This window comes from Lutra lutra, chromosome 8 (assembly GCF_902655055.1).
Source record: "Lutra lutra chromosome 8, mLutLut1.2, whole genome shotgun sequence".
Taxonomy (NCBI): Eukaryota; Metazoa; Chordata; class Mammalia; order Carnivora; family Mustelidae; genus Lutra; species Lutra lutra.
The window spans coordinates 56,787,383-56,812,783 of NC_062285.1; the positions used below are offsets into that span (position 1 = coordinate 56,787,383).

At 48.7% G+C, this 25,401-nt stretch overlaps 2 protein-coding genes across 7 annotated transcripts in view; one reads left to right on the forward strand and one right to left on the reverse strand.

Annotated features, from left to right (window-relative positions):
- The first annotated feature begins 3,701 nt into the window (after positions 1-3,701).
- On the forward strand, positions 3,702-4,705 carry TMDD1 (transmembrane and death domain 1). Its single transcript, XM_047743342.1, has one exon. It carries the CDS (start codon positions 3,702-3,704, stop codon positions 4,644-4,646), a length of 945 nt encoding a protein of 314 aa, XP_047599298.1. The 3' UTR covers positions 4,647-4,705.
- Positions 4,706-5,482: 777 nt separating this feature from the next.
- The window catches only part of SCN8A (sodium voltage-gated channel alpha subunit 8), a 178,765-nt gene continuing 158,846 nt past the window's right edge, over positions 5,483-25,401 (reverse strand). For all 6 annotated transcript variants that reach the window (XM_047741659.1, XM_047741658.1, XM_047741657.1 and 3 more), the window contains 6 exons: positions 22,092-22,376; positions 20,143-20,196; positions 19,583-19,720; positions 18,455-18,559; positions 15,799-16,069; positions 5,483-12,169 (listed from right to left, as the gene is read on the reverse strand). In XM_047741659.1, the coding sequence (XP_047597615.1) occupies positions 11,022-12,169; positions 15,799-16,069; positions 18,455-18,559; positions 19,583-19,720; positions 20,143-20,196; positions 22,092-22,376 (2,001 nt within the window). In that variant the 3' untranslated portion in view covers positions 5,483-11,021. The remainder of the gene's footprint in view (positions 12,170-15,798; positions 16,070-18,454; positions 18,560-19,582; positions 19,721-20,142; positions 20,197-22,091; positions 22,377-25,401) is intronic.

Sequence of the window (25,401 nt, forward strand, 5' to 3'; positions counted from 1 at the left end):
CTTGTGAGAACAATACTCCTCTCCTTCCCAGCAACTTACCCTTGACAGGGCTTTGGTTTGTCTTCCTCCCCGTCAGGGAGCCCATTTCACAGCTCTGACCTTTGCTCCAAAGTAGGACGCAAGCCCTCACCTTACCTCTTCTCTCTCCCTCCCAGCCCCCCTCCCCCATTCCCTTATAGCTCCTACAGTCTCTGTACCATCTCCCACTCCCAGCTGGAAGGGTGTCCATGGGGGACATTTCAGGTGCCAAGATGCTGAGGGCCTGTGCTGCGCTAGGAGTGCTAACAGGAAAGCTGCTCTGTTTTTCCCTCCTTTTCATCCTTTGTCTTTTCGGGCCTCCTCTCCTCTGAACTGGCTGGCTGCAGGGCTTTGGTGCCTCACACTGCTGTGCAGGGCCATTTGGAGGGAGCAGGGCGTGAGGAAGTTCTCTCAGGTGTGTGTACGTATATGGGGGGGCGGTGGAGGGCATGGGGAAGTGGGGTTGGGATCCCAGCCTTCCCTTCAAGAGGCAGGCAGCTGGGGGCCAAGGGAGGAGCTCCCTGAGACCCAGGGCCCCCACTGCCTCCTCTACTGGCCTTGGGGAACTTTGCACAAGGAGATGGCCCCCAGTCTACTAGCACCTACCTCATGGGCACTGGGGTGGGTCGGGGCGGGAGGGGGGTAAGGGCAGGTCCAGCTCTGGCAATGTTGAGGGGGCATACCAAAGAATCCAGGGGCAGGCATTGGGGAAGGGTGGGCAAACTTGGCAAGCTGGCCCTCCTTATCCTCTACCCACACTGGGGTTGGGGTCCTCTCCCCCAGCTGTAACCATTTCTACCTCATTTTGCTGCGTGTTGTACATGGACGTATTTATCTCCTGTCTGACGATGCTCTGCAGTTGTGGTCTGTCTACCTCAGAAGAGACTGTATTTTAAAAGAAAGTATTACACAGTATTAAAGCGATGACATGTGGTTTCCAGAGGATTTCTTGGGGGCAGCAGGATGTGGGGAGCCCTCTGGGGAAATGCCTGGGCATCCAGCTGTGCCATGGGTGTGGCCCTGTGGGTGTTTCTAGTCCTTTGGCAGAACAGCACTGCGGGACCCCAGGTACTCATTCTGGCCAGCCAGGACCTACCAGGGATTGGGCACAGAGGCTACCAGGTGAGAAGCACCAGAGTAGGGGAGGCCCTCCTACGAGCTCCCAGAGGCTCAGACTTCTATCTCCAGAGTCCCAAAGTACCAGGGGAAAGAAGGGCTCACATGTTTGTTGAATGAGTGAATGGATGAGGAAATGAATGCTTGGAGAAAAGGGGGGCTGAAGAGGACGGTGCACTCAGAGTGTGGACAGCAGCCCTTGCTGGCTAGAGCTAAGATTAAACTTGAGTCCTGGAGGGAGGGAGGGGGGCAGAGCGCAGGGCGTGGAGACAGCTAAGCTCCAGTCTTCAGGGGTGTGTGGGATCCTTTGTCCATCACCATCTGCCCATTCCCAAACTATCTTTGCCAGTGCATCATAAACCAAGAGTCTGAGAACTAAGAAGGAAGAGCTTGTTGAAAAAGCTGTATGTAGGGGCGCCTGGGTGGCTCAGTGGGTTAAGCCTCTGACTTTAGCTCAGGTCCTGATCTCGGGGTCCAGGGATAGAGCCCCGCATCAGGCTCTCTGCTCAGCAGGGAGCCTGCTTCCCCCTCTCTCTCTGCCTGCCGCTCTGCCTGCTTGTGGTCTCTGTCTGTTTAAAAAAGAAAAGAAAAAGCTGTATGGAGATAGCTGTGAGAGGTGTGGATCCACAACCTCCTGAGGTCTTTGAATGCTCTAAGCAAAATTACCCAGGACCAGCGTGCTTGGAGAGCAGCGCATGTGCAGGCAGGCTCAGGGCTGAGGCATGCCCTGGGCTTTCAGGAGGCAAAGCAAGCCCAAGTGGAGAGAACCTGCAAAGCAGACGGTTCCCCTGTGGCAGAAAGAATTGTGTGCCTGCACATGGGGGCCCCTGGGCATTGCCCCGGGACTCAGCGCCGCCAGACCTCTTGGCCCTTGGAGGTCTAGACCTCCCTCACACTCTAGTTGGTTTATTCTGCATCTATTCTATGCAGACTCTGTGTAGCACCGTAGATTTGGCAATGGTTAAGCACAGCCACTGTTCAAAGGGAGAAGAGCTCAAAAATGGATCATTCGAAAATAAGTGGATGAAGCAGCTTGGGGAGGGACCCCATAAAAATTTTATATTCTCACGTCCAGTATAGGATTTGGTACATGGAAGACACTAAAATACTAGATAAGTCCTTCAATTAATCAATTTCTAGAGAAATGTCCCAATGGAGTATGCACAGGCTGTTTTGTAACAGAAAACCAAAACAGGCTATCACAAGGATGCCCAGAAGAGCCCCTGCCTCCTAGTGGCGGAGGGGGTGGTGTATCAGAAAAACTTCCTGGGGGGCGCCTGGGTGGTTCAGTGGGTTAAGCCTCTGCCTTCCGCTCAGGTCATGATCTCAGGGTCCTGGGATTAAGCCCCACATCAGGATCTCTGCTCAGCAGGGAGCCTGCTTCCCCCTCTCTGCCTGCCTCTCTGCCGACTTGTGATATCTCTCTGTCAAATAAAGAAAGAAATAAAATCTTTAAAAAGAAGAAGAAGAAGAAGAAAAAAGAAAAACTTCCTGGGCAGGAAGCCAGGGGGTGTGGGGAATGGGGAGCAGCCAAACAGAGCTCCGGAGGTTGGAAAGCACCATGGGTGATTTGTTACAAGAGCATGGGAGGAAGTGAGGGTGGGAGGAAGTGAGGCTGGAGGAGTCACTGGGACTTCACCATGGCACCCTGAGGACTTTTCCCGCCGGTGAGGAGCTGAGACTCTGAAAGTCATGTGTGTGTTGGAAGGAAAGGAGGTCGGTAGCCTGTGGACAGGGACTGATTTGCAAGTTAAGAATGCACACATGGATCCAACAAATCTTTACTGAACACCTACTTTTCACTAGTTGCTACAGGGACAGCAGATGGACCTGACACTTGAATGGAGGAGACAGTAAAAAGGCAGAGCTGCACTGTAACGTAGGAGTAGATAAGAGGGATACCTCATGGTGAGGCGGGAAGGGTGTGTATTGTAGTCAAGTAGGGCTTCCCAGCAGGGACTTGTCAGCAGAGGAGTGACCACACGGGAGAGCCAGAAGGGATCTTGCTCAGGGAAGGAAACAAGGTTAGGGAGTGGGGACTTGAGTCTCCCTAATCCAGACAAGAGAAGGCCAGGGTTTGGAGGCAGGGTGGGAGAATGGGAATTGGTGATTCTAGAAATATTTGGTATTTAGTAGATATCCAGAGAATTTGGGATTGGGTATTGGATGATGGTGAGCTGGAGGCTGAGGGGCGGTGAGTGGATTAGCAGAGATGGGGGAGACGTAACTTGAGGCATCAGTGGGCTTGCCAGGCCGCAGGCCTAGGGCGGGCGTTCTAACGTTAAGGGCCCAGGATCCCAGCCTCCTGGGGGACTGGGTGTGCCCCACCACTGGGTGTTAGGAAACTCTCACTCCTAATTCCCTTCAGTTCCCAGTTTCCGGGTGCTGGGAGATCCCATGTGTGGGTCGCCCCCTCGCCCCCAGTCCCTGCCTGCGGAAGCCGACCCCTCCCCAGCCCCGTTCCTCTCCGCCCCCGCCGCGGGTACCAGGCACCCCTCCCCCACCCGTGGGCGTTCTGAGCTCCTCCCACCATAGTGGGTGCGGCGCGGTCACAGCCCGCGATGGTGATGGCGATGGCGGCGCGGGCTCAGGCCCGGGCCCTGGCGCTGGTGCTCTGGGGCTGGGCGGTGGCTCCGGCGGGAGCCCTGGACGCCATGGGCCCCCACGAGGCCGTCCGTCTGACCGAGCTGCTGACCCCGGAGGAGTGCGACCATTTTCAGTCTCTCCTGAAGGCGCCGGAGCCGGACGTCGAGGCCGAACTGGCCCGGCTCTCTGAGGACCGGCTGGCCCGCCCTGAGACGCCGGCGTCCACGTCCGCGCCGCGGGGCCGGTTGTGGCGGCGGCGGCGGGCGGCGGCCGAGCCCGCGGAGGTGTCGGACGGCTGCCGGGAGGGGCTGGCGGCCTGGCTGGCGGCCAGGGCCTCCACCCTGTCTTGGGACCGCGTGGCCCGGGCTCTGCGGCGCAGCGGCCGCCCGGACGTGGCCCGGGAGCTGGGCAAGAATCTCCACCAGCAGGCGACGCTGCAGCTGCGCAAGTTTGGCCAGGGCTACGTGCGGCTGCCCGCCGCCCCAGGTCTCGGCTCTGGCCCCCGCCCCGGCCCCCGCCCCGGCCCTGCCGCCGCGCCCCCAGCCCCGCGCCCCCGCCGCGCCTCGCTCCCCGAGCCCGACTGGGACGGGCTGCAGCTGATCGTGGAGCGTCTGCCGCAGGCGCCCTACGAGCGCAGCCCCGCCGGCTGGGTCGGGCCGCTGGCGCTCGGCCTCCTCACCGGCTTCGTGGGGGCGCTGGGCACCGGGGCGCTGCTCATCGTGCTCACGCTGTGGCTCACGGGCGGCGACGGCCCCGGCCCCGGCCCGCAGCCGGGCCCCCGTCCTCCCCGGCGCAGGCCCGCCCAGGCGCTTGGCGCGGCGGAAGCGAGGCCGCTCCTGTCTGCGGAGCGGCTCCAGCCACCGCCGACGAGGGCCTGGGCCGCGCGCTGGCCCGGTCCCCCCTCGCCTCAGTGTCCCCGGCTGTGAGACGGGAGCGCCGCCCTGTCAGAGAGCCGCCTTCGCCCTGTTATAAACATTACCAACTCCGCAAAGGAGGGAGCAAGCGTTGGTTTGTTGGAAATAGCCGCATCGCCAGCGGGGCTGCCGGGGGAGAGGAGGGTCTCGGTGCCCGCGTCCCCCCGGGGTGGGAGGCAGGCCGTCCCGCTTGCCAGCTCTAGTGCCTTCTTCTCTCACGGAGATTCTTGCACCGACAGCTACCACTTAGTGAGAGCTGACCGTCCGCCAAGCCCCGAGCGAAGCAGTTACCTACATGATTTGACACACCTCAGAACCCAAGAAAAGCAGGTGTGCTCTCCGTGACACGTAAAGAAAACGGGCCACAGCTAGTTAGTGGCATATCAGGGTTTTGAATCCAGAGCGGCCTGAGCCGAAAGTTGAACTCCAGAGGGTATGATCTGTGACCTAAGGGAGCAGGACAAGATGTGGAGTTTCTGCTTACTCGGATGCCCCGCTGCAGTTGCAGGGCCAGGACACCTAGAGGTGTCCCCACTTTCAGGGGCTGCCGCCTCCAAGCTGCTTTCCCTACTCAGGCATGGCCCCCTAAATGGAGGAGACAGTAAGACCTACCATACCTGGAGCCCCAAACGTTTCCCACCCTCCTGAGTGGCTGGGGCTCTGCCAGCCCATATGAGGAGCTGAGGATGGGTGAGCCCTCAGACTCCATCCCCTGTCTCAGGGGAAGGCAAAGAGGACAGCTGTGGGGTCTTGCTGGGTGGGAGAGCTTGACTCCCCCGGTCCACCCCCAGCCGAGGGGCTTTGGTGTGAGAACAATGACAGAATGACAGGCCAGTCCAAGAGGAGAGTTGAAAACAAGATTGACGTAACCCTTTATTGCAAATTCTAAAGTAAAAAGATGTACAGTACAAAGTAAAATTGAAATTTCAGACTATAAACTTCCAATCCACTTATGCATTCTCATTTCTCAAGCATTTCTGCCATTTCCGCGTAAACGGAACAGGGAACAAGTCGAGGGGGTGAGGGAAGGAGGAGATACAGCAAGGGAACAAAATTAAGTGTCTAGAATAATCACAAACCCCAGAAGCAAGTGAAAGGAAAGACATTTTCTCGACCTGCTGTCCTGGTGATGAGAAGCGGGGGTGGTTGGAGCAGTGCAGTTTAAAATGGCTCTCAGAATAGCAGCATTTATGGTACCATTTCATCTTTCTTAAGTCCAAATAATACTTTGCCCTTCCCTAGTGCCTTTGCCTCTGTATCTCAAAACACTTTACAAAACATTTAGTTAAAGCCTCACAACACCCCTGTGAGGTAGGTCAGTATTATTATCCCCATTTTACAGATGAGGAAACTGAGGCACAGAGAGGTTAAGTGACTTGCCCAGGGCCACACAGCGAGCCAGTGGTTGAGCTTGGGATGGAACACAGGAGTTCTGTCCCTTTTCTGGAACCACTGGACCACGCTCCCCTTTACCTATATACATTCTTCACACACACACACCACACGTGCACACCCGCCCACCCCACCCCACTTAGCCTCTATGTACAGCAAACAGCAGTGGGGGGCAGGGGCAGGGGGTGCCTCAGGAGCATTTTCATGGAGGAAATCTTGGTAATCTTAGAAAGGACCTCCAAGAAAGCACAGAGCTGAGCCACAGTGCAGACTTCTGTGCACACCTTGGGCCCCTCCTGACCCAGACTTCCTCTTCTCTCCTGATGTCCCCCTGGCTGGCTAGTTGCAGCCGATTCTTTAGGGGGTGGGGGTACCTGAAAATGAACGAAGCTTTTTGCAAAACTTTGGGCAACATCTGAGAAAAGAAAGAGGCATCATTACAGAAGATGCCCAGGACTCAAGTCACAAAGTCATAACCCATGGCAATCTCACCTCCACAGCAGGCCTGGAGGCTGGGGCCGAGGGGAGGAGGATGGGGACTGACCTACCAGCCATCTCTCTCCAGAGTGGAGCTACTGGAGCGGACTAGAGTGGGCACTTCAAAATCCTCCTGAGAGTGTTCCTGGACGGGGAGACATGGCCTAGAGTGGGATGTCCCCAAAGCAGGGCAGGGTGAGGGAGGGGAGCGGTACTCCTCTTCCCTGCACAAATGTGAACGAGACCAGCCGTAGTCTGCTGGTGTATGTGTTGGGGTGATGGAGGGCAGGGCCCAGCATTAGCTAGCAGAGTGGAGACTACTGGGCATCGTGCTTGCCCAAGCTTTGGGGCATTAGGATAGGGTTTCTTTTGTTGTTGTTGTTGTTTGTTTTTTTGTTTTAACATACTGGTGAAAAAGGCAGAAGTGAGGCCAGTATGGCTGGGTTGGCTGAGGTCATCTCTGGGGGCTCTGCCAGGTGGACTGGTGAAGAAGGGGTTTTGTGGGCCCGGAAGCACTGGCCCGGGAGGGGGAAGAACGCCACATGCAATGGGTAAGTGCTGGGTGGGTGGGGATCTGGGTAGTGGGGAGGGGGTGGGTGGGACCTTGCTCTTCTCTCCAGTCTTTACTTCTTAGCCAGAACTTTTCTCCCTTCTGTTCCCCTCCTTTCCCCAAATGTGCTAAGGTCCCGATTCCCAGACCCCTCCCAGGACTCAAGAATTGGGATAGTCAAGCAACAAACGGACACCAAGACAGGCTTCCCTTGTACAGCAAAAAGGGTCATTTTTATTTTGTTTCCTTTTGGCTTATAGTAGTGATGTACTTTTTTTTTTTTTTTTTTTTTTTTTTTTTTTTTTTTTTTTAAATCATGTCTCATTTAGAGCAGTGTTGGCCTCCATGCATTCACTAATACACTAATCTTCACTAGTGGTCTTTTACAAGTTTACATTTGTTGCGGCGGAAAAGAAAAGGACTTTGGGCACTGTCGTTCCGGGGGCTGTGACTGGGAGCCACTGGGAGCTTATTTCTCCCAGGCAACTTCTGACGCCAAAAGTGGTTCATTTAGAGAAGTGGGAGGAGGTCATGTGGACTCGGGACGTTTTCGCTGCTCTCACCCTCTGCTTTAAACTATGGAGTCTCCTCAGCCTACAGCAACAAGGAGGTTAAGGGAAGAAGAGGGGAAAGTGTTTTTCACACACAAACCAGCAACGGTGTCAGCTGCTGCTCAGTGGCTTTGGCTCTGCATTTTGAGTTAACAGCATCGCACATGTCTTTTTGCTTTTTGTCCTTTTTTTTTAAAGGTGGATTGTGGAGTATAAATACTGCACCAAGGACCTGGCTACAAAAAATAAATATTTATATTATATTTATATATCTATATATATATATGTGCAGTGATACTGTGGCTGCGGCTGCTTTTTGATTGGCTTCGTTAATATTTGGCAAAGCGTCGCCACTTACCCACTCAGTGAAGGCGCACGGAAACGTCACCGACTCAGTTCAGTGCCTGTTAACTGCGGGTGTAAACTGCTGGTGATGGTGTCATTTACTACCAAAGAAGTGTGGAGCAGGGCGGGTGAGTGAGAGAGTGAGCGAGCGAGTGGGTGGAGGGACGGTGGGTGAGGGAAAAGAAGGTAGGAAAAGTTAAAAAAAAAAAAAAGTTGAAACATCAGATAGAGTGGGGGGGCTTCTTCCCTACGAAGCTGGCTGATGGGTGTCAGATACCAAGGCCCATTTGTGTGTTACTGAGGAGATAGCTGCTGAGGGTCTGGGGGGAGGGAAAAGGTCAAGATCTTAGAAAAAATCTCATTAATATGCTCTAGTAGCTTAATGACATCACTAGCATGAGCGCTTGGGGGGTACCGAGTGGGATCTTATAGCTCTGTTGCCCATCCCAAGACCTAAGAACAATTATGAAGTTTAGCCAAATCTTGCATAGAAGTGGTTAGAATTTATTGCACATTGGAACAAAAATATATATATTTTTTGTTGTTTTGGAAAAGACCATTAGCAATAAAAAATTTTTTGTCTGTCTGTCTGGTTTGGGGATGTACATTGGCTGACAGCATCTAAGATCTAAGAAGAAAGAAAAGTATAAAAAATAAAAATAAACATGACAATGGCATAAGCCAGAAGCCATTTCCTATTTGATAAGTTAATAATTTGTATTTACAAAAAGGCATGCCAATAAAATAAAATGATATATTACAGTATTTATAATTCTCTTAAAAAGAAGAGCCACACATGTCAGCTTCTGTTTTGTGCTGTTTACGATGTAGCCTGTACATGTTACCATACATTCGTCCTAGTAGTTAGCAGGGTCACTGAGAGAAATGCTTTTCCAGCCTGGTGTTGGGGGATAGTACAAAAGTCCTACGGAGGAGGCCACAGAAGCAGGCTGATGAGAGCCGGGCAGAGTTTCTAACGGTCCGACAAGAGAGAAAGCTCTGCTTTGGCTGGCTGTGGTTTGTTCTATGCAAAACTAGTCAGGCGGTTGGTACAATCGCACCAGAGTGCTTCTAGGGCAAGGCAGATGGGCGTGTCTGATTACAGGGTGCTTTCAGTCCCCCTCGGTTTTATGGTTCGGGAAGAATTTGTTTTGATTTGGTTTGCTTGCTCAAGTCTCCTCGTTCTCTGTGAGGACTTCCTGACATTCAAGTGCAGCCTCGTGGCTGTGAGTGCTAGTCATCAGAGGAGAGACCCCTGGACTAAAAACTGTCTTCCCTAAAGCAGGAGATGGAACGGAAGACACTGTGCTCCCCGCAAAGCCACCCTCCAAGGACAATGGGCAGGTCGCTAAGCAGATGGCACAACTGGTGGAGAGGGAACTGTGCAGGAGCCGGCGTGAGGGGGTGGAGGGGAAGCTGGGACGTCTAAAGAATTCACATTAAATCGCTGTCTCATGAGAATCAGTGCAATAAAGAAACCAAGTGGGCTTGGTTCAGAGGCGGCTCCATCTCTCCCTCAGGTCCCACCAGTGACTACTCTATAATGCACGGAAGAAACCACCGCCACAGCCCCCAGGGCTGCTGCCCTCACCCAGCTCTGTAGGTAAGGAAAGCCCCGCTTGGTGCAAAAATGAGATGGAGGCAAGAGGAACCATGTAGTGTGTGAGCTCACGACAAGCCCTCTGTAGAGTGGGGAGGCCCGTCGGGAAGATCTGCACCCCTCTCCAGCGGGACCCGAGCCCGAGAAAGCCACAGTGCAGAAGGACAGGACACTGAATGAAGTGAGCACCCCAACCCCCCATGAAAGTTTTTCAGTTCCCCAAATTGCCCCCTAGAGATAATGTGCCACTTTGAGTAGCACTTTTATCTCTGCCCCAAGTGTCAGTTCTCCAGTATGAAGGCTAAACAATCATCATAAATATTGCAATACAAATGAACTTTTTTTTTTGATTTTTTTGTTTTTAGCCCTAGGATTTGGTTTTACAGTGACATTATTAATACAAGCCATTCGAGATCAAAGTTTCCCCATGGAGGGACACAGAGCAGCATTTAAATAGTTCATCTTTCGAAATGTGCAACAATGGCTGTATGTTAGAGACGTCTGTTAAACATACACACACAACGGATCCGTCTGTTTGTTGGACTGGGTTTGTTTTTTGGTGGTGGTGGTCAATTGGTCGCTTATGTTTCCCTACCCAGAAGGTGTATGAAAGACTTCTAAGAATTCATAAGGATTTGCAGCGGGTATGGAACTCTTACCATTTTTTTTTTTTTTTCTCCAAATACAGTGAACGGTGCAGGGCTGGGTCCCGTCTGAAGGCTGACCCAGGGCAGGGGACAGGATTAGTAGTGTCCTGTGGTGTATGGTTCTCATGCATGACTTCTGATCACGGCATGCCATCATGCAAATCATTTCTACGCATTGAACGAGCACAATGTTTGGAATTGGCCTGAGCAAGTCCTCCTCAGCCTGAAGAAACCTGATTGTTTCCCCCACCCGTCTCCAAACCACGTGAAGCCCATGTGGAGAAGATGCGGTTTATGTCAAAGAAACTGACAGTAGAATGCCACGGGCTAGATGTGAGTGTGTGTGTGCGTGTGTCTGTGTGTGTGTTTTCTTTTTGCTGCTTAGCTTAACTAATGTAAGAATGCAAATACAGTTTGCATGGACAAACAAACTTTTAAAGTGATGCTTTCTGCTTCTGAGAATCACCAAAATGAAAAAATAAAATCCCTTTGGCTGCAACGGAAATCTGCTGGTCCCGGCAGCCTCTCCTCTGGTTTTTGTATCCTGTTGGTTTTGTCCTAAGTTGCATTGACTGATGTGGAACATGCAGTAACCACCTGCCCAAGCGTTAGAAAATCTGTGAGTCCGGGGAGCAGGGTCCTTGGCCCTTGGCAGGTCACTGCTCAAGATGCAACCGCGTTACATGGTAAGCAGACTACGTTTGGTATAGATCTTCAGTTCAAGTGTCTCCACAGCTGTTCTGCACTGAGAAGATTCAGGAAGTTTGTAAACAATCTTTCACTTGCAAGTTTTACATCTGTACAATATTTAATTTTTGCTTTCCTCTAACACTTGGATTCTCTGACCTCTTTTTGTCTTCTGGCCCTTTCCCTTCTTCCTTCCTCTGCCCGTTGCTGTTTTTCCTTCTCAGGTTTAGTTACGCTGTCGTAGGACGGGAGGGAGGCTGTGGACGGGGTGCTCTCCTTTTTCTCCCGGTGCGTGCCTCCATTCTCCAGCTTATTGGAAGTGGTCTTTTTGCAAATGAAACCCCGCCTCGCTAAATGTCCCCGGTAGGCGCGCTGCAGGACCACGGCCGACACCTCCTCCTGCTTGCGTCTCAGTGTGGTCGTGATGGGCTCGTAAGACACTTTGGAAGGGTTGGACGCCACGAACCGCTCCTCCATCTGCTGGCGGAGGATGTCCAGCTCCCCGCTGTCTCCCAGGACCCGCTTGGTGAAGGCAAAAAGGATGTCCAAGCAGTGGATGCGGTCCCCGCTGACCATGGGCAGGTCCATGGCAATGAGCTCGATGGTGTTGGGCTTGGGCACTCGGAGAGGGTGCTCCAAGGCATCTGCAAAGTCTGCCAGCTTACAGTACTCGATGAACTGGGTGGCATCGGGGTCAAACTTCTCCCAGATCTCGTAGAAGGTCTCAAAATCATCCTCACTCAGAGGGTCGGCACTTTCCTCTGTGGCTACACTGAAGTTCTCCAAGATGATGGCAATGTACATGTTCACAACGATCAGGAAGGAGATGATGATGTAGCTTACGAAGAAGAAGATGCCCACGGAGGGGTTCCCGCAGTCGCCCTTGAAGCCACTCCCTGGGTGCTCCTTATCCAGACTGCAGTCAGGGGGGCGGTTCAGGATGGGCAGCAGCAGGCCGTCCCAGCCAGCTGAGGTTGTGATCTGAAACAGGCAGATCATGCTGTTGCCAAAGGTCTCAAAGTTGAACATGTCGTCGATGCCAGCCTCGTGCTTTACATACGCGAAATTGGACATCCCGAAGATGGAGAAGATGAACATGACCAGGAAGAGCAGAAGGCCAATGTTGAACAGAGCAGGCAAGGACATCATTAAGGCAAAGAGCAGGGTCCGAATCCCTTTGGCCCCTTTGATCAGACGCAAGATGCGCCCGATACGGGCCAATCGGATGACTCGGAATAGGGTTGGGGAAACAAAGTATTTCTCAATTATATCAGCCAGGAACATTCCTAAGAAGAGGACAGAAGAAGAAATGTTACTGAGACTGGAGACCCCTTTCTCTTAGGTCACCTGGCACTGGAGCCCTTATGTCCAAAGGGCTTCACAGAATGAGCGCCTTACCATTCAATTGGGACTCTCATGATGAAAAAAGAAAATCACCTGTTTCAAATGTATGCAAAAGCAGAGGAAACAATAACATAGACATCTATGCACTTCACATCCAGATTGAATAGACGCAAGTAATTTTACCAAATTTGCTTCCTCTTTTCAACCACGGTCCTGGAGATGGTGGAGTATCATTCCAGTTTCTTCACAATTTCACTACAGATGAATCCACGCTATCATAGCTAGATAGATAGCATCCAAGCATCCTACTATGTTGAAAGAATTATACCGTATCTTTTTAGAACTTTTTAGAAGGCAAGGTTTTTAGATCTCTAACTTAATTTCAGGACTTTGCATTATGCTTGTGAGATTGATCTCTGGTGTTACACTAATTCTGGATTATTCATTTTGATGGTTGAGCAGTATTCCATCTCATGAACATGTCCTCATTTATCTGTTTTCCTACTCAAGAACAATTAGTTTTTTCTCAGTTTTGTGCGTGTGTGATTTTCCGAGGTGTTACTGATTCCCCTTCAAAATGCTAGCAGATTTCCACATCCACACACAGTGAATGGGAGGGCCTGGCACCACCCAGGACCTCATGCCCCTAGGCTGCGGTGTCTTGGTTATTCTGCTATGCTGCGAATTTTCAAAGTATCTTCTTCCCGGCTCTGAAAAGACATTTTTGGTTTCTTATTGTCCCATGTCCCTACCCTGCCAAAGTAGCCAAGAAAACTAGAGGGGATCTCTCAGGAATGGCTTTTCACTCAGAGCTTCTAGATTTTGTGTTTAAAGCCATAAATCAGAAACAGCATCAGCAGAGAAAAACGTCAAGGCATAGTAGGTAGGATATAAAAGGGGAGGGTGACTATGTAAAGCCAGAGGGCCTTTTTCTGTTTACACTTATCTGGGGGTCCACCTCAGCCAGATCACTTGCCTTGAACACTGTGGAGCAATCATGGGAGCCCAGTGAAGGGCCATGGAAGGGAGAGGGTATGCAAAGGTTGCAACTGAAGGGAAGGCAATGACGTGCCCTCTTCCTTCAGCGCCTGTTCCTGCTGTCGAGGCCCTGACGAGACAACACGAGCTTCTACGGACAGGAAGGATTTACTTTGAATAAGGGTTCACAAATACTGGGATAATGAACTGCAGAATACTGGGCAAACCCCTTATTTGAGCTCCCCCCCCTTTTCTTTTCTTAAAAAGATTTAGTTAGTTTAGAAAGAGAGAGACTCTCAAGCAGACTCCCCACTGAGCACGGAGCCTGCTGCAGGGCTTGACTCGGGGCTCCATCCCACAACCCAGAGATGGTGACCTGAGTTGAGATCAAGAGTTAGATGCTTAGCCGACTGAGCCACCCAGGTGCCCCACCGAGCTTCTGAAGCTAGGATAAACATCTTTTGTTTTCTGTTTGTTTGTTTCCCTCCTCCTCTGAGCCTCAAACAGGTGTCTAACTGGAGACATATCAGAGTAACGGACGCCACTTTGGACTTCCACTCCCCCATGCATTCCTTCATAAAGGTGCCTTTGTGATTAATCAGACTCTTTATGCGTGATTCTTTTTCAACACAGGACAAAAATCTTAACTTCAGCAAGGGACAAGACTCAGTAAGTTCAGAGAGGAGGCCGGACAGCTTCTTGGAGCATCTTCTAGAGTTAGAATTGCATGGAGTAATTGAGCTTTCAAGAAAACGTCTACCTCAGCCAGCACCCAAGATGAATTCTCAGCTCTCTTCTTTTTGCAGCTCAAGTAAGTCATAACCAGTGACCGTAAGAAGTCAGGTCGTATCTGGACTACTGCATTCTGGTAGGCATGTAAGGCTTCAGGGAGAAGGTGCTAGAGTAAGGTTCTGTCTGATGAACGGGTGCTTGTCCCCAGAGAAAAGGGGAGAAAGATGGGGAGACAGCATTCCAGGGAGCAGGAACACCATTTAAGGGGTCCTCTAGGAGGTCCCAGGGCTAGTTACCCTAACTTCCCTTAATTTAAAAGGATGACTTCTATACTTTTGTTTCTGAACAAATGAATGCTATTTGATAAAAATCCTAATCACCAAAAGTAAAATTATTCTTCCCTTTGTTTTTCAGTACCATCTGAGAATAGGGGACATGGTTTGGTTTGTGGGTTTTCCTTCTCAATGACGGGTGGGCAGGAAACACTGAAGAACAGTGGACAGGGCAACACTGTCCAAAGTGTGTTTTGTGGGAGCTCAGGAGTGTGGATTTGAGGCCAGGGCTGGACTTGAACCCTCGCTTACTCGCTCACCAGCCTCATGTCTTGGTCACTGCTCTGTGCCTCAGTTTCTTATACTTAGAAGGTTGTTGTGAGGACTATAGGAATTATAACTAGCAAAGCACTTAGAACGGAGACCAGCACATAGCATGTTTCATTAAAACATGAGATACCATTAGTATTATTTGAAAAAAGGGTGCTGTGGTCAAAATAAAGGTAGGATGGTGTATTCAACCATTCTTTACTGTAGGATTTCCAAGACCCTTCTATAGGCCACTGTGCCCTGGGAGTCTCCAAAGGGAGATTCCATGTATAGTGCTGCCCAGAGTAATTTCATCATGGAGTTCTTTTCTTGGGGGGAGATGTATGAGAATAGTGCTCCATGTATCAACACACTTTTGGATGTGCTGCTCCAGCAGACAGAACAAGAAAACCAGAAACTAGCACAGGCCAAGGGGAGAGCCAGCTGTTTTCAGTCGACCCTGGTCACCACCTTGCTCAGCCAGCCTGGCCACCAGCTCTGGGGCTGGTTCCCTCGGGCCTCGGGCACTCTTCCTCTGCCAGCCTACGTCAGTTAAACCTACCAGAACCGAGCCAGTGTTTTACCATTGAGATGCCTTTTAGGAAGGCCAGGAAATAAGTTTTGGGAGGCCAATCAATAGGCCAGCATTTTGTCTGCCTGCCAGAGCATCAACCCTCCCATGCCTCTAGGTTGAAGCAAAATGTTACACAGTTGCTGTTAAGATCCAACCCGAGTTCTGCCTCTGCCACCTCCCAGCTGGGTGACCTTGGACACACAGAAGATTAAAAAATAGCCTGCTTCCTGGGCTGTCATAAGCACCAAATGAGATCATGCCAGTGAAGAACCATGCCGGTGCAGAGTAAAACGTCGGTAAACGAGCCCTGCTGTCCCCACCAGAATGTTCTCAGACTACTTTCATTAGTATCCAACCCAACAATCTCTTACCATTCCTTTTTCCACATTACATTGCAACTGCAGTCAGGGTTCTTTTAACTTTCCCTGTTAACTTTAAACACCTTGAAAGCAAGAGCCAAATCTCTATCATTTTCCCCCTTTAACCAGGAATTTCTAATCCAAGACAACTATAAACCCTCACTAGAAACCCACTGACCACGTGACCTACTGGGTGGGTCCATGAGATGACTTGGAGATGCACGTGGGCCTCTGCCATGAGAGGCCCGGGCCTGCACTTGACACCCATGGAACCGGCTGCTCACCCAGGAGTCCCGTGCTCAAGGCCAGGCATGCACCCTGCGTCTTCCCCTGCTGGTCCCACTTACCCACAATGGAGAGGATGACTACCACGAAGTCAAAGATGTTCCAGCCAATGGTGAAGTAGTAGTGCCTCAAGGCAAACATTTTGAGCACACACTCACAGGTGAAGAAGATGACAAAGACCAGGTTAATCCAGTAGAGAATGTTTTCCATCTGCTTGCTCTGCGTATCTGTCTCCACCATCATGGTCACCATGTTAAGGCAGATGAGCATCATGATAACGATATCAAAGGCTTGTTGAGTGACAAAGTCAAAGATGATGCCTTGGATTTTGTTCTAGGGGCGGGAGGGGGAGGAAAGACATGAGAGCATTCATGAGAGCCTCCCCAAATGGACCACGGAAGCTGCCATCACCTCTCTTTTCTGCAACCCTGGCCAGCTCTTTGCTGCTGCTCTGGCAGGGTATCAGGCGCAGGGGCAGACCCCGATACACCCAGTATTCTCTTCCCCAAGGCTTTCTAACGCTGCCCCTATTCTCTTTTGCATCTATGCCATCACACGCTTCTGGAGGGCTTCCCGCCTTGCCAATTACCCCTGTTTAGCCTCATTTGCTGGCCATGTCTGCCCTGACCTTGTCTCTTTTCTCTCTACACTGTCTCCCCAGGAGAGTTCACCTATTCCTACTGTGTACATGGTGTCTGTGTCCTTCAGTTTCTCAAGTTCTTTCCTCTGAATTCCTATGTTGCTTTCTCAGCAACCATCTCTTCCTTGTTGACTCATAAGCATCTCTAACCTAACAAGTCCTTCTCCTGCCTCTCACCCAACCTGCTCCTCTCCCATCTCTATCATCCACCCAGTCTCCAAACCAGACCCTTAAGGGTCACCCTTGTCACTTTCCTCTCCCTTGTCCCCCCACCGCATACACTTCAGGTCCGACTGATTTTTCTGAATTCATCCACTTCATCCTGCTTCTGTTGGCCCCACACTAGCCCAAGCACCACCATCTTCTATCTGGACTTCTGGGAGAGTCTCCCAGCTGGTGTCCTGCCACCTCTCTCGCCTGCCTCCAGCATAGTCTCCAGAGTAGCAAGTGTAATTATTTAAAAATATAAATGGGTCCTATCTTGCTTCTACTTAAAACCTTTCAACAGTTTCTCATTGGGCTTGCAACAAAGTTCATGTTGCTAGCCTGATTTAGAGATGCCTCACACAGTCTAATCTGGCTCACCTCATGCCCTTTCTTCTAGCCGGTCACCACCTGGCCACACGGATGCTTCCTGCTCTTACAGCCAGCACTCCTGGCTCCTTCTCATCTACCCAAGTAGACTCTTCCTAGTGGGGCTTTCTCGGACTACTTTACGGAAGTGGATCCCCTGTCCCAAGCTCCCCATTCTCTGTCAGGACCGCCGGTTGTTTTTTTCTCACAACACTACACATTGTATAGTGGCGGTTTAATCGTTTATTACCTAAATCCCCCATGTATTAAAAACAACCTTGACAACAGTGTCTGAATTGTGTCGGTCACTTTGGGCCTAGTGCCTGGAACTTAGTAGGAGACATATAACTATTTGCTGAATGTCTCCTGCCACAGGATGTTTTTATATTTTAGAGCAGAAGAAAATACAGAAAATACATGCAGGTTCTTGTGTGCAAAGGACTGAAGAGAGCTTCAGAAATGTTAACCTTCTCCATTCTCAGTCTCATTGCCATCACAAAATGGAAGCTCTAATATCAAACAAATACCAAAAACATTCTCTTTCTTAAGATCTCTGATTTTTTTTTTTTTTTTTTTAAAGAACCTAGGAACTCAAGCTGGTTCTTACTTTGAGGATCACTTTCACTTACTGGCTTCCCAACTGTTCGGCGGGGCCTGTGGGCTTCCTTCCCCTCAGAAGTGGGGGGGGGGCGCAGGTATGCCAGGCCCAGGGGGTGGCACTAAGTAGGGAAAATGCGTAGGGACTCCCACCCTTGGTTCAAAGTAGCTCTACTTTTATTTCTACAAATTAGACTGCCAGGTGAGCTTTGAAGAGTTGTGCTGTTTTTAAATAAAAAGGTACTTTAAATGAAAGTTACAGAAGATGGAACTTTGAGCCTGGGGGTAGTGTCCCACTCTGCTGGGTACGTGGCTTCAGAAGCAGAGCATGTCCTCTGACGTTAGAGGGCAGGCACCAACCAAAAGGCAAAGCAAGATCCTAGTACCCAAATCTGTTTGACAAAAGGTTCAGTTCAAGACTGAAAATCAGGACATTACACTCCTAGTTTTACCCTCTTCTTCTCCCACAAATAGTCAGGGTACTATCTTGTCTTGCAAAGACTTACTTGCTGGGCAGAGAGCTGAGAAGAGAGTGGTCACATCCTACCTTGCTTTCAAGGGAGAAAGAGTGGGAGAAATAGACCAGCTTTCATTTTCACTTTCCTTTGTCAGTTTTTAGCAGTCTCTTAAAACATCTTTCTTCCATCGCTAGAGCCTATGTGATTATAACAGGCTGATTCTCTGCTGCAGCCCAAGGAAGTCTCAGAGGAAAGGTCAAGCACAAATATAAAAGCCATCCCCTACCTTAGTCCCTGTTCTGCTGTCTTCCCCAGATCCTCTGAATGGGCTGGCTGGGAGAGGATCAGAGGACACAGGCAGCCCGTCACTTACCCCTTTCTTTACTTGGCAATAATCCTACCGGTGTATTTGCCATTTGGGGTCTCACTCTGCCCTCAGCCGGCACTCACCAGGGGGCGGGGAATGGGTTTCTGTGGTTTCTTTGAGCCCAGCTTTTTCATGGCATTATAGTACTTCTTCTGTTCTTCTGTCATGAAGATGTCCTGACCTCCAAAGTAAAGGAAGAAAGAAAAGAACAAGCAATTACAATAGGCTCTCACGCGCTGTGGTTTGGACCTAAGATTCGACTCTAAGAGCTGAGAGGGGCCTGACCCCCTCACCTTTCCAGAGGTCAGTTAAGCTAATAGTTGGCTCATAATGAGGTAGACCTAGGACAACTATTCTAATTCAAAGAAACACCAGCCTTCGTCCTCAGCTTGGAATTCCTGAGGTCTGCCAGTGGCTAGGCATGAAGGAAATGGACTGCCCCGCTGAGGGCCCTCAGGGAAGGGCACACTTGAGAGCTGTGATACTGAAGATAGTTGAATCTTCCTGGTTCACACATTTTTTGGGGACCCGCTTTCCATGACAGAAGTCTAAAGAAGAACATTTTAAAACGAAAGGATTCTCAGGTCCTGGTTATTGGCCCATTTATTTCCAACAATATTAAAATTTCAGAAATCCTGGTGTAAGAAAACAACACGGGGAGGTCCTTGACACAGATGTGACTTCTACAATGGATGATGAGAGTGAGTGCTTCAGTTTGTTTAGGAAAAATTGTTAACCACCTGGAACAAGGCAGGAAGTGAACTTTCCAAGGATGGTCTCTCAAATCCTAGTTTGCTAGTGGTGCCCAGGGATTCCCATCGGTCTTGACAAGTCTAGACACTTTCTACTTCTTGCTACAGTTACTCAGCTGATGCTGTCCTTTTCACCCCTATCACTAGGCCAACTCTGACCTGCCTCCCCCTGGTGGGAAGCCACACCCAGCAAAGACCTCAAGAATTGCTAGTACATTAGGTATTAGGACATTGTTAGTTTGGCCTAGGAAAAGTGGTAAAGCACACACTGTGCAATCCAGCCCCCCACCCCACCTCCGAAAGAGTTGATGGCACTAATGTATAGTGGGGCCAAGGCCACAGGGAGGTGATAATAAGGATTTTAGAGAAAGAGAGGCATTTTCTTTCTAGAGATAGGGACAGGAGTGTCTCTCATCTGTGTTGAGCTCTGGCCGCTGGCAGTGAGGGGAGGAAACCTATCTTTTTCTTTTGTTGATTGAAGTTATCAATGATGACACCAATGAACAAGTTCAGGGTGAAGAAGGAGCCGAAGATGATGAAGATGACAAAGTAGATGTACATGTAGATGTTGTCCTCATACTTAGGCTGCTCGTCGGGCTGTCAAAAAGGATCAGAGAGGAAAGAAGAGAATCAGCTCCTGGGTGGTGAGGGTGGGGGTGGGATGAGGCCGCGATCTGACATGCCATTGCCATCAGCCATAACTGCCCCCTGGAGCTGTTGCACAAGCTGGGCGGAGGCGTGCTACTTTCTGTCTGCTCGGGTCCTCCCCCAGGTCCGCAGCAGCCCCCCCCCCCCACGGCGACTATGCAAATGGAGAGTGGAGACTATGCAAATGACGAGGCCGGGGGAGGGGCCAGGTCAAAACCAACAGCCTGATCATCCAGAGCCGGTGTAAAAACGTGATGACTGAGAAGAGGAAACTGAGCTATAATCAATCAAACCAGCAATACGTGTCCTAACCCGCTCTTTCGCCACCATGCCTTCTCTCAAGGTTGTGGTTTTGCCAGGTGTATCCTTACCTTTCGGGAATCTACAGCTGCATACATGATGTCCATCCAGCCTTTGAAGGTTGCCTGGCAAACAGAGTCAGTCATTAGACTGTGCCTGTTGGGGGCAGGGGGTGGGAGTCTAGGCAGGGGTCACAGAGGCCAGGCTCAGGTTGGGTGCGAACACAGGACTGAGTTTGGGCGCGGTCTCATATGGACCTAGAATTTTGTGTTAGTTAACACAGGTCCTGAGGGGGCTTTGTCTAAGTCCCTGGAAATAACATCAAAGTTTGGCAGAGAAACATGTTGACAATGGTAGCTGGATCAATACTCTCATAAAAGGTCTTTAAAACAGGCCTGAGAAGGTTGCCCAATGCTCGGGCAAACTTGTATTTATGAACAAGTGCCAGGAATGTACTGAGGCTGCTGAGAACGTAACCGACCACCCATGAGTCATTTTTTACCATGGTGTTAAATAAGCAATGGGGGTCTGAAAATTTCTAAGTTGCAGTTAAAAAAAAAAACAAAACCAAAAACACAAGGCCACAAGGCCACAAGGCCAGAACTTTCCCCATCCTAGGATTGCCTACAGCAATGGCAATCCCGCCTTCGTCCCAGGCAGCCCTTCCTAACCGCACTGTCTTTCCATCTACTAGACCTCTGATTTTGGAAACAAATAGTGGTTAGCAATTCAGTGTTCTCCGTTTTCTTTTTGTCCCATTTGTTTTATTTATTCAACCAGATTCAAAGTTCTTTCAGGGCACGGGTGGTTCTTTATATGTCAGATGGCCCTAGTAGTGCCAAGCACAGCACCTTGTGCGCAAGGTGGGGATTCTGTGAATACAGTGTCTAACTGGCTGATTGATGTGTATTGGTCTCCTGGAGGTGCTCCAAATCAGATTCAACTTGCAGGTCCCATTTCTCCAACTGGGATAAAACAACAAAAGACTCCGGAGTAGGATAAAGCTCATTCTATCAACTTTGCCATCTACTAGCTAAAAGTGCTAGCTAACAGTAAGTGCTTACTATCTGTAAGGTCAAGTTGAGAGCTTCACCTGCATTATGGCATTCAGTCCTCCCAAGGACTATATGATGCAGGCACGGTTGTATTAGTAACAAAAATATCTAATAGCAAAATACCATTAATCAAGCACAGCTGTGTGCCAGGCATTGTTCTAAGAAATTTTAAAAAATTATTAGGACTCCTCTTAGCAACAGTGCAAAGTATTATCACCAACATTTAACAGATAAAGAAACAGATGTGGAGAAGTTGAGTCATTTGTCCAAGCTTATATATGCAATAAACATTGCAGTACGGCTCAAACCTACATCTGTCTGACTCCAAAGCCTAGGAGCTTTCATTGCATCCTACTGTCTTGTCAAACATTCCAAAAAATTGGTGAGAGTAGAAGAGAAAACTAGACATGATGGTATGCTACATAATTAAAATAAATCCTTTCTTGCTGTGACAAGTTAATTTGAGAACTTTCTCTGGGATGGGCTGACATGAGTGGCAGCATCCTAGCACTGCCATATTCTTCTCTTTAGTTAACTTAGTGTGGCTGTTGTATAGGATTATTCTGCTAAATCAGAATTCCCATTTTGTTGGTGTGGTTGGTGTCTATGCACTTACCTTCTTCTCCCCACCCCCGTTCTCTTTAAATACATACTTTGCCCTGGAGAGAGACGGTGATCTCTCTGCAACTTTCTTATGCTGCAGGAATCTATTTGTTGCTGAGCAGCTCGGAACTCTGTCCTGAGCATTGGGAGAGATTCCCCCCACCCCCCCTTGAGTAAGGTCTTGGAGAATTCAGGAATTCTCAGGAAAGGTGTCTCCCTGGAACTGGATTGGGAAAGGACATTGTTCTCTGTGGCCTATAAGGGGAATAACCCTGATTCTGGAGATAGGAATGAGAAGGAACCAAAAGTGATTTCGCCAGCTGTCGGAATTCCCCAGGACTGGCAAAAACGGCAACGCTTACCACTTGAAGAAGTGCCAGGTAGCCTGCACCGACGTTGTCAAAGTTGATCTTCACATTCTTCCACCTGATTTCTGTGTTGTTCCCCTCCATGAGCTTTTCGCACTCTGTTTTATTGTTGACATCTTCAATTTCAAATCGGATTTCAGAGGTCTCATTAAAGCAGTAGTGGTACTTCCCCGCAAACAGATTAACTCCCATGATGCTGAAAATCAGCCAGAAGATGAGACACACCAGCAGCACATTCATGATGGAGGGGATGGCGCCCACCAAGGCATTCACCACCACCTGCATTGGAAGGGGAGGTTGCTGAATGTTGGAAGTACGGGCAAGCATACTCTTCTGATTTCCAGGAGGGGAATGATACTGTGTGGCTTGTTCTGACTACAAAAACGTTATGCCCCCTTTGGAATTAGAGTAGCTGGATGGATCCACAAGTAGGACCAGCATTTTCTAAATCTCTAAAGAATATTTTGAGGAATACTAGTAAATTCCTTAATATTTATTTCATCTAGCATGAATTTCCCTGCCCCAATTGACCTAGGTCTTCTCCCCCCAGGCTCCAACCTGGGACTGAAAAAATTATTTAGTCTTGTTTCCCTCCTTGCCAGCTCATAAAACATGCCCCCCGTGGGGGAAATCTGATTTCAAGCTCACCAGTTGCCTATCAACAGACATTCCCCTCTCTGCAAAACAAGGTAGGATTGTTCAAAATCACAGAGAACTACCCTTTGGGGTTAGCAGGGAATCAGTCAATGGTACACAAAATCTCTTTTATGCAAGGCCAGTTATCTTATTTCAGGCAATAGCTGAGCATGCATATTTTGCAGGCTCAAGAGAAAAAAAAGCTATATTCCCTCTACCAAACAGAATAAAATAAAATCTGAACAGATGTATTTTTCACTCAAGGTTCATTATTCTTCTTCAGCCTTTTTTTTTTTTTCCCCTCTCTCCTGACTTTGTAGGCTTCTGAATGTAAAAGTCATCCCCGTTTGGCTAATGCTGACTGATGTCAATCCAGAGCTGGACTCGACTCTTCACAATGTATTAGGAATAGGAATGCCTTACGTTTTCTGGAAAGTTCTGGGTTATATCACTGGTCTTGAAACCCCCAAACCGGCATATTGTTAAAAATCACTGACTGTAGGTAAGCTTGGGAATGGGGGAAAAAAAAAAAAAAAGCAAAGGGAAAAATTCAGGAATCAAATTTTCTGGGCTGTTTTTAATTTCCATTTTGATTCACACTATAGGTGAGAGTAGCTAGACAACACTTCTAGTGTGGTGGCAATTTTCCGTAGAGGAGTTCAAAGGGCTTACAAAAATAGCATTTGGGGGCGCGGTGGTGGGGTCGGCACAGAAGATGAGGCTGGTGTTCATTCTGCCCTGATGCTCACTTGCTGTTGTCTTAAGTGGGACTGCTAAGGCCCAGAAAGGTAACCCTATAACGTGGGAAGACTGTGTCTTCCTTTCTCTAATATCCTAGGAAAATTAACATGGAGTTAAAAATAAAAACCATGGATGTAAACGCAGCTTTCTAATGTCTTGTTAGAGGAGGTGAGAAGTATGCTCCCGCGTCAGTTTTTCAGTGCGGAGAAGAGGCAGGACACACACTGCCCATATGCACAGCGTCCAAAGGGCCCACAGGGCTGTGCTGTGGGAGGAACGCCAGGGGGCGGCTCTGGGCTCTGTTTGAGCCCGACTTGGGGTCGAGTTTTCCTTATCTTCTGTTCTGGCCTTACGCTGCAATGTCACTGGCAGGAAAACGGGGTTGAGAAGAGCTGTTCTGTCCTATATAAAAAAGGCAATGATATTCTGCGAAGGAGTCATTCTTTAGATTAAAATATTAGTTTTGTGTTTCCCCAATTCAAATATGAAGGCCTTTAGATTGAGAGGTAGTTATTTCTTAATTCTTAGACCAAGAAATCTCTTCTAGATTTAATAGCTCTGTCTTTGGTGTAAATGACTATCCTTCAACTGTTCATTACTTTGATGGAGGAAAGCTGGAATATCTGAAATCTGGAAAATCCTCCATGTTATTTTGGAGAATGATTGATTGATTGATTGACTGATGTTACCAAATGTGTCCAGTGATCAGATTTGAATTTTACCTCCTCATTCTACAGTTGCTCACCCTTTGGTGGAGCACCAGAAAGCAATGAAATGTGCAAAAGAACAGGCAAAAGGAGGATGATCCACAAATGGAATAATCATTTCTCCGATGATAAGAGAGTAGATTACCAAGATTCAAAAGATCAAGTCCATGTGACAGCATTTTGCAGCAGAGCTTAGGGGAGAGATCATGACCTTCTATTAGACCATCACAGGTGTGCAATGGGGAAGTAGGCCCCAAAAGATCTGAAACCTAGAAATGTTTCTTTTTATCTCAGTTCAGTTCCTCCTCTGGGAACTCTTCTGATTATTTTAGTCCAGTATAACCTGTCCTGGATAGGGTTACATGTTACAGTTTAATATGGGGTAATATTTATAGCAGGGAAGAATAATTAGCTAATTAACTAAGTGACCTCTTCCTACTTTTATACGTGTAGAGCTGATTGAAAGAATCAATACATGGAAGTATTTACGGGCCTTGTTCTCTGATATGTAGAACATGAAAATCCTATAAAATCCAATGTCCTTATATGATGTAAATGCTCTTCTGATTAGTTATAATCAAAGAAAAACTTCTTAGCTTAGCTTTATGAATAGAACAGTAAACAGCTCATGAAATTTACTAATAATTCTTCCTGGCTGTAGACACTAGCTAATAATGAAAATTGTTTAACTGTGCTCCATATATAATCATCATTGGGCTGACATTCTCAGCAACCAAAGGGCAAAAAACCGTGCTTTCTTGAACTCTCACACCATAGGTAGTATAAATGGTAATTCAAGTTTCCACAGGCAATCACTTCATGAATTGGTCCCTAATAACTCTCAAGTTATTCTACATTGCTTTTAGTTATGATAAAATTCATTGTTCAAAACTAGGTATAGAAATATTACTCAAAGCTTGGGTCTAGCAATCTACAAAATTATTTTTTTTCAATGGACATTTATACTTAATGATTGCTTCCAATCACTTGGCTGATGGAAAAATTCCAATGGATATGAATTCTTAGAGCATTGTCTTCTCATAATGTCTAGAACGCTACTGTTCATTAAATGCTATAAAATCTGTCAAATAGCTTTTAATATCTGGCAGAGGGAACATGGCTTTAATGGACAACTATGTACTGACAATCAACAAAAAGGCATGCATGTTTCATAGCATTATATACCCTCAAAAATTTAAAAGCACAGCGAAATCTTTAAA

What these genes read in the sequence shown, in the direction of transcription:
- TMDD1 (XM_047743342.1), top strand. Translation starts at nt 3,702, where the DNA reads ATGGCGATGGCGGCGCGGGCTCAGGCCCGGGCCCTGGCGCTGGTGCTC.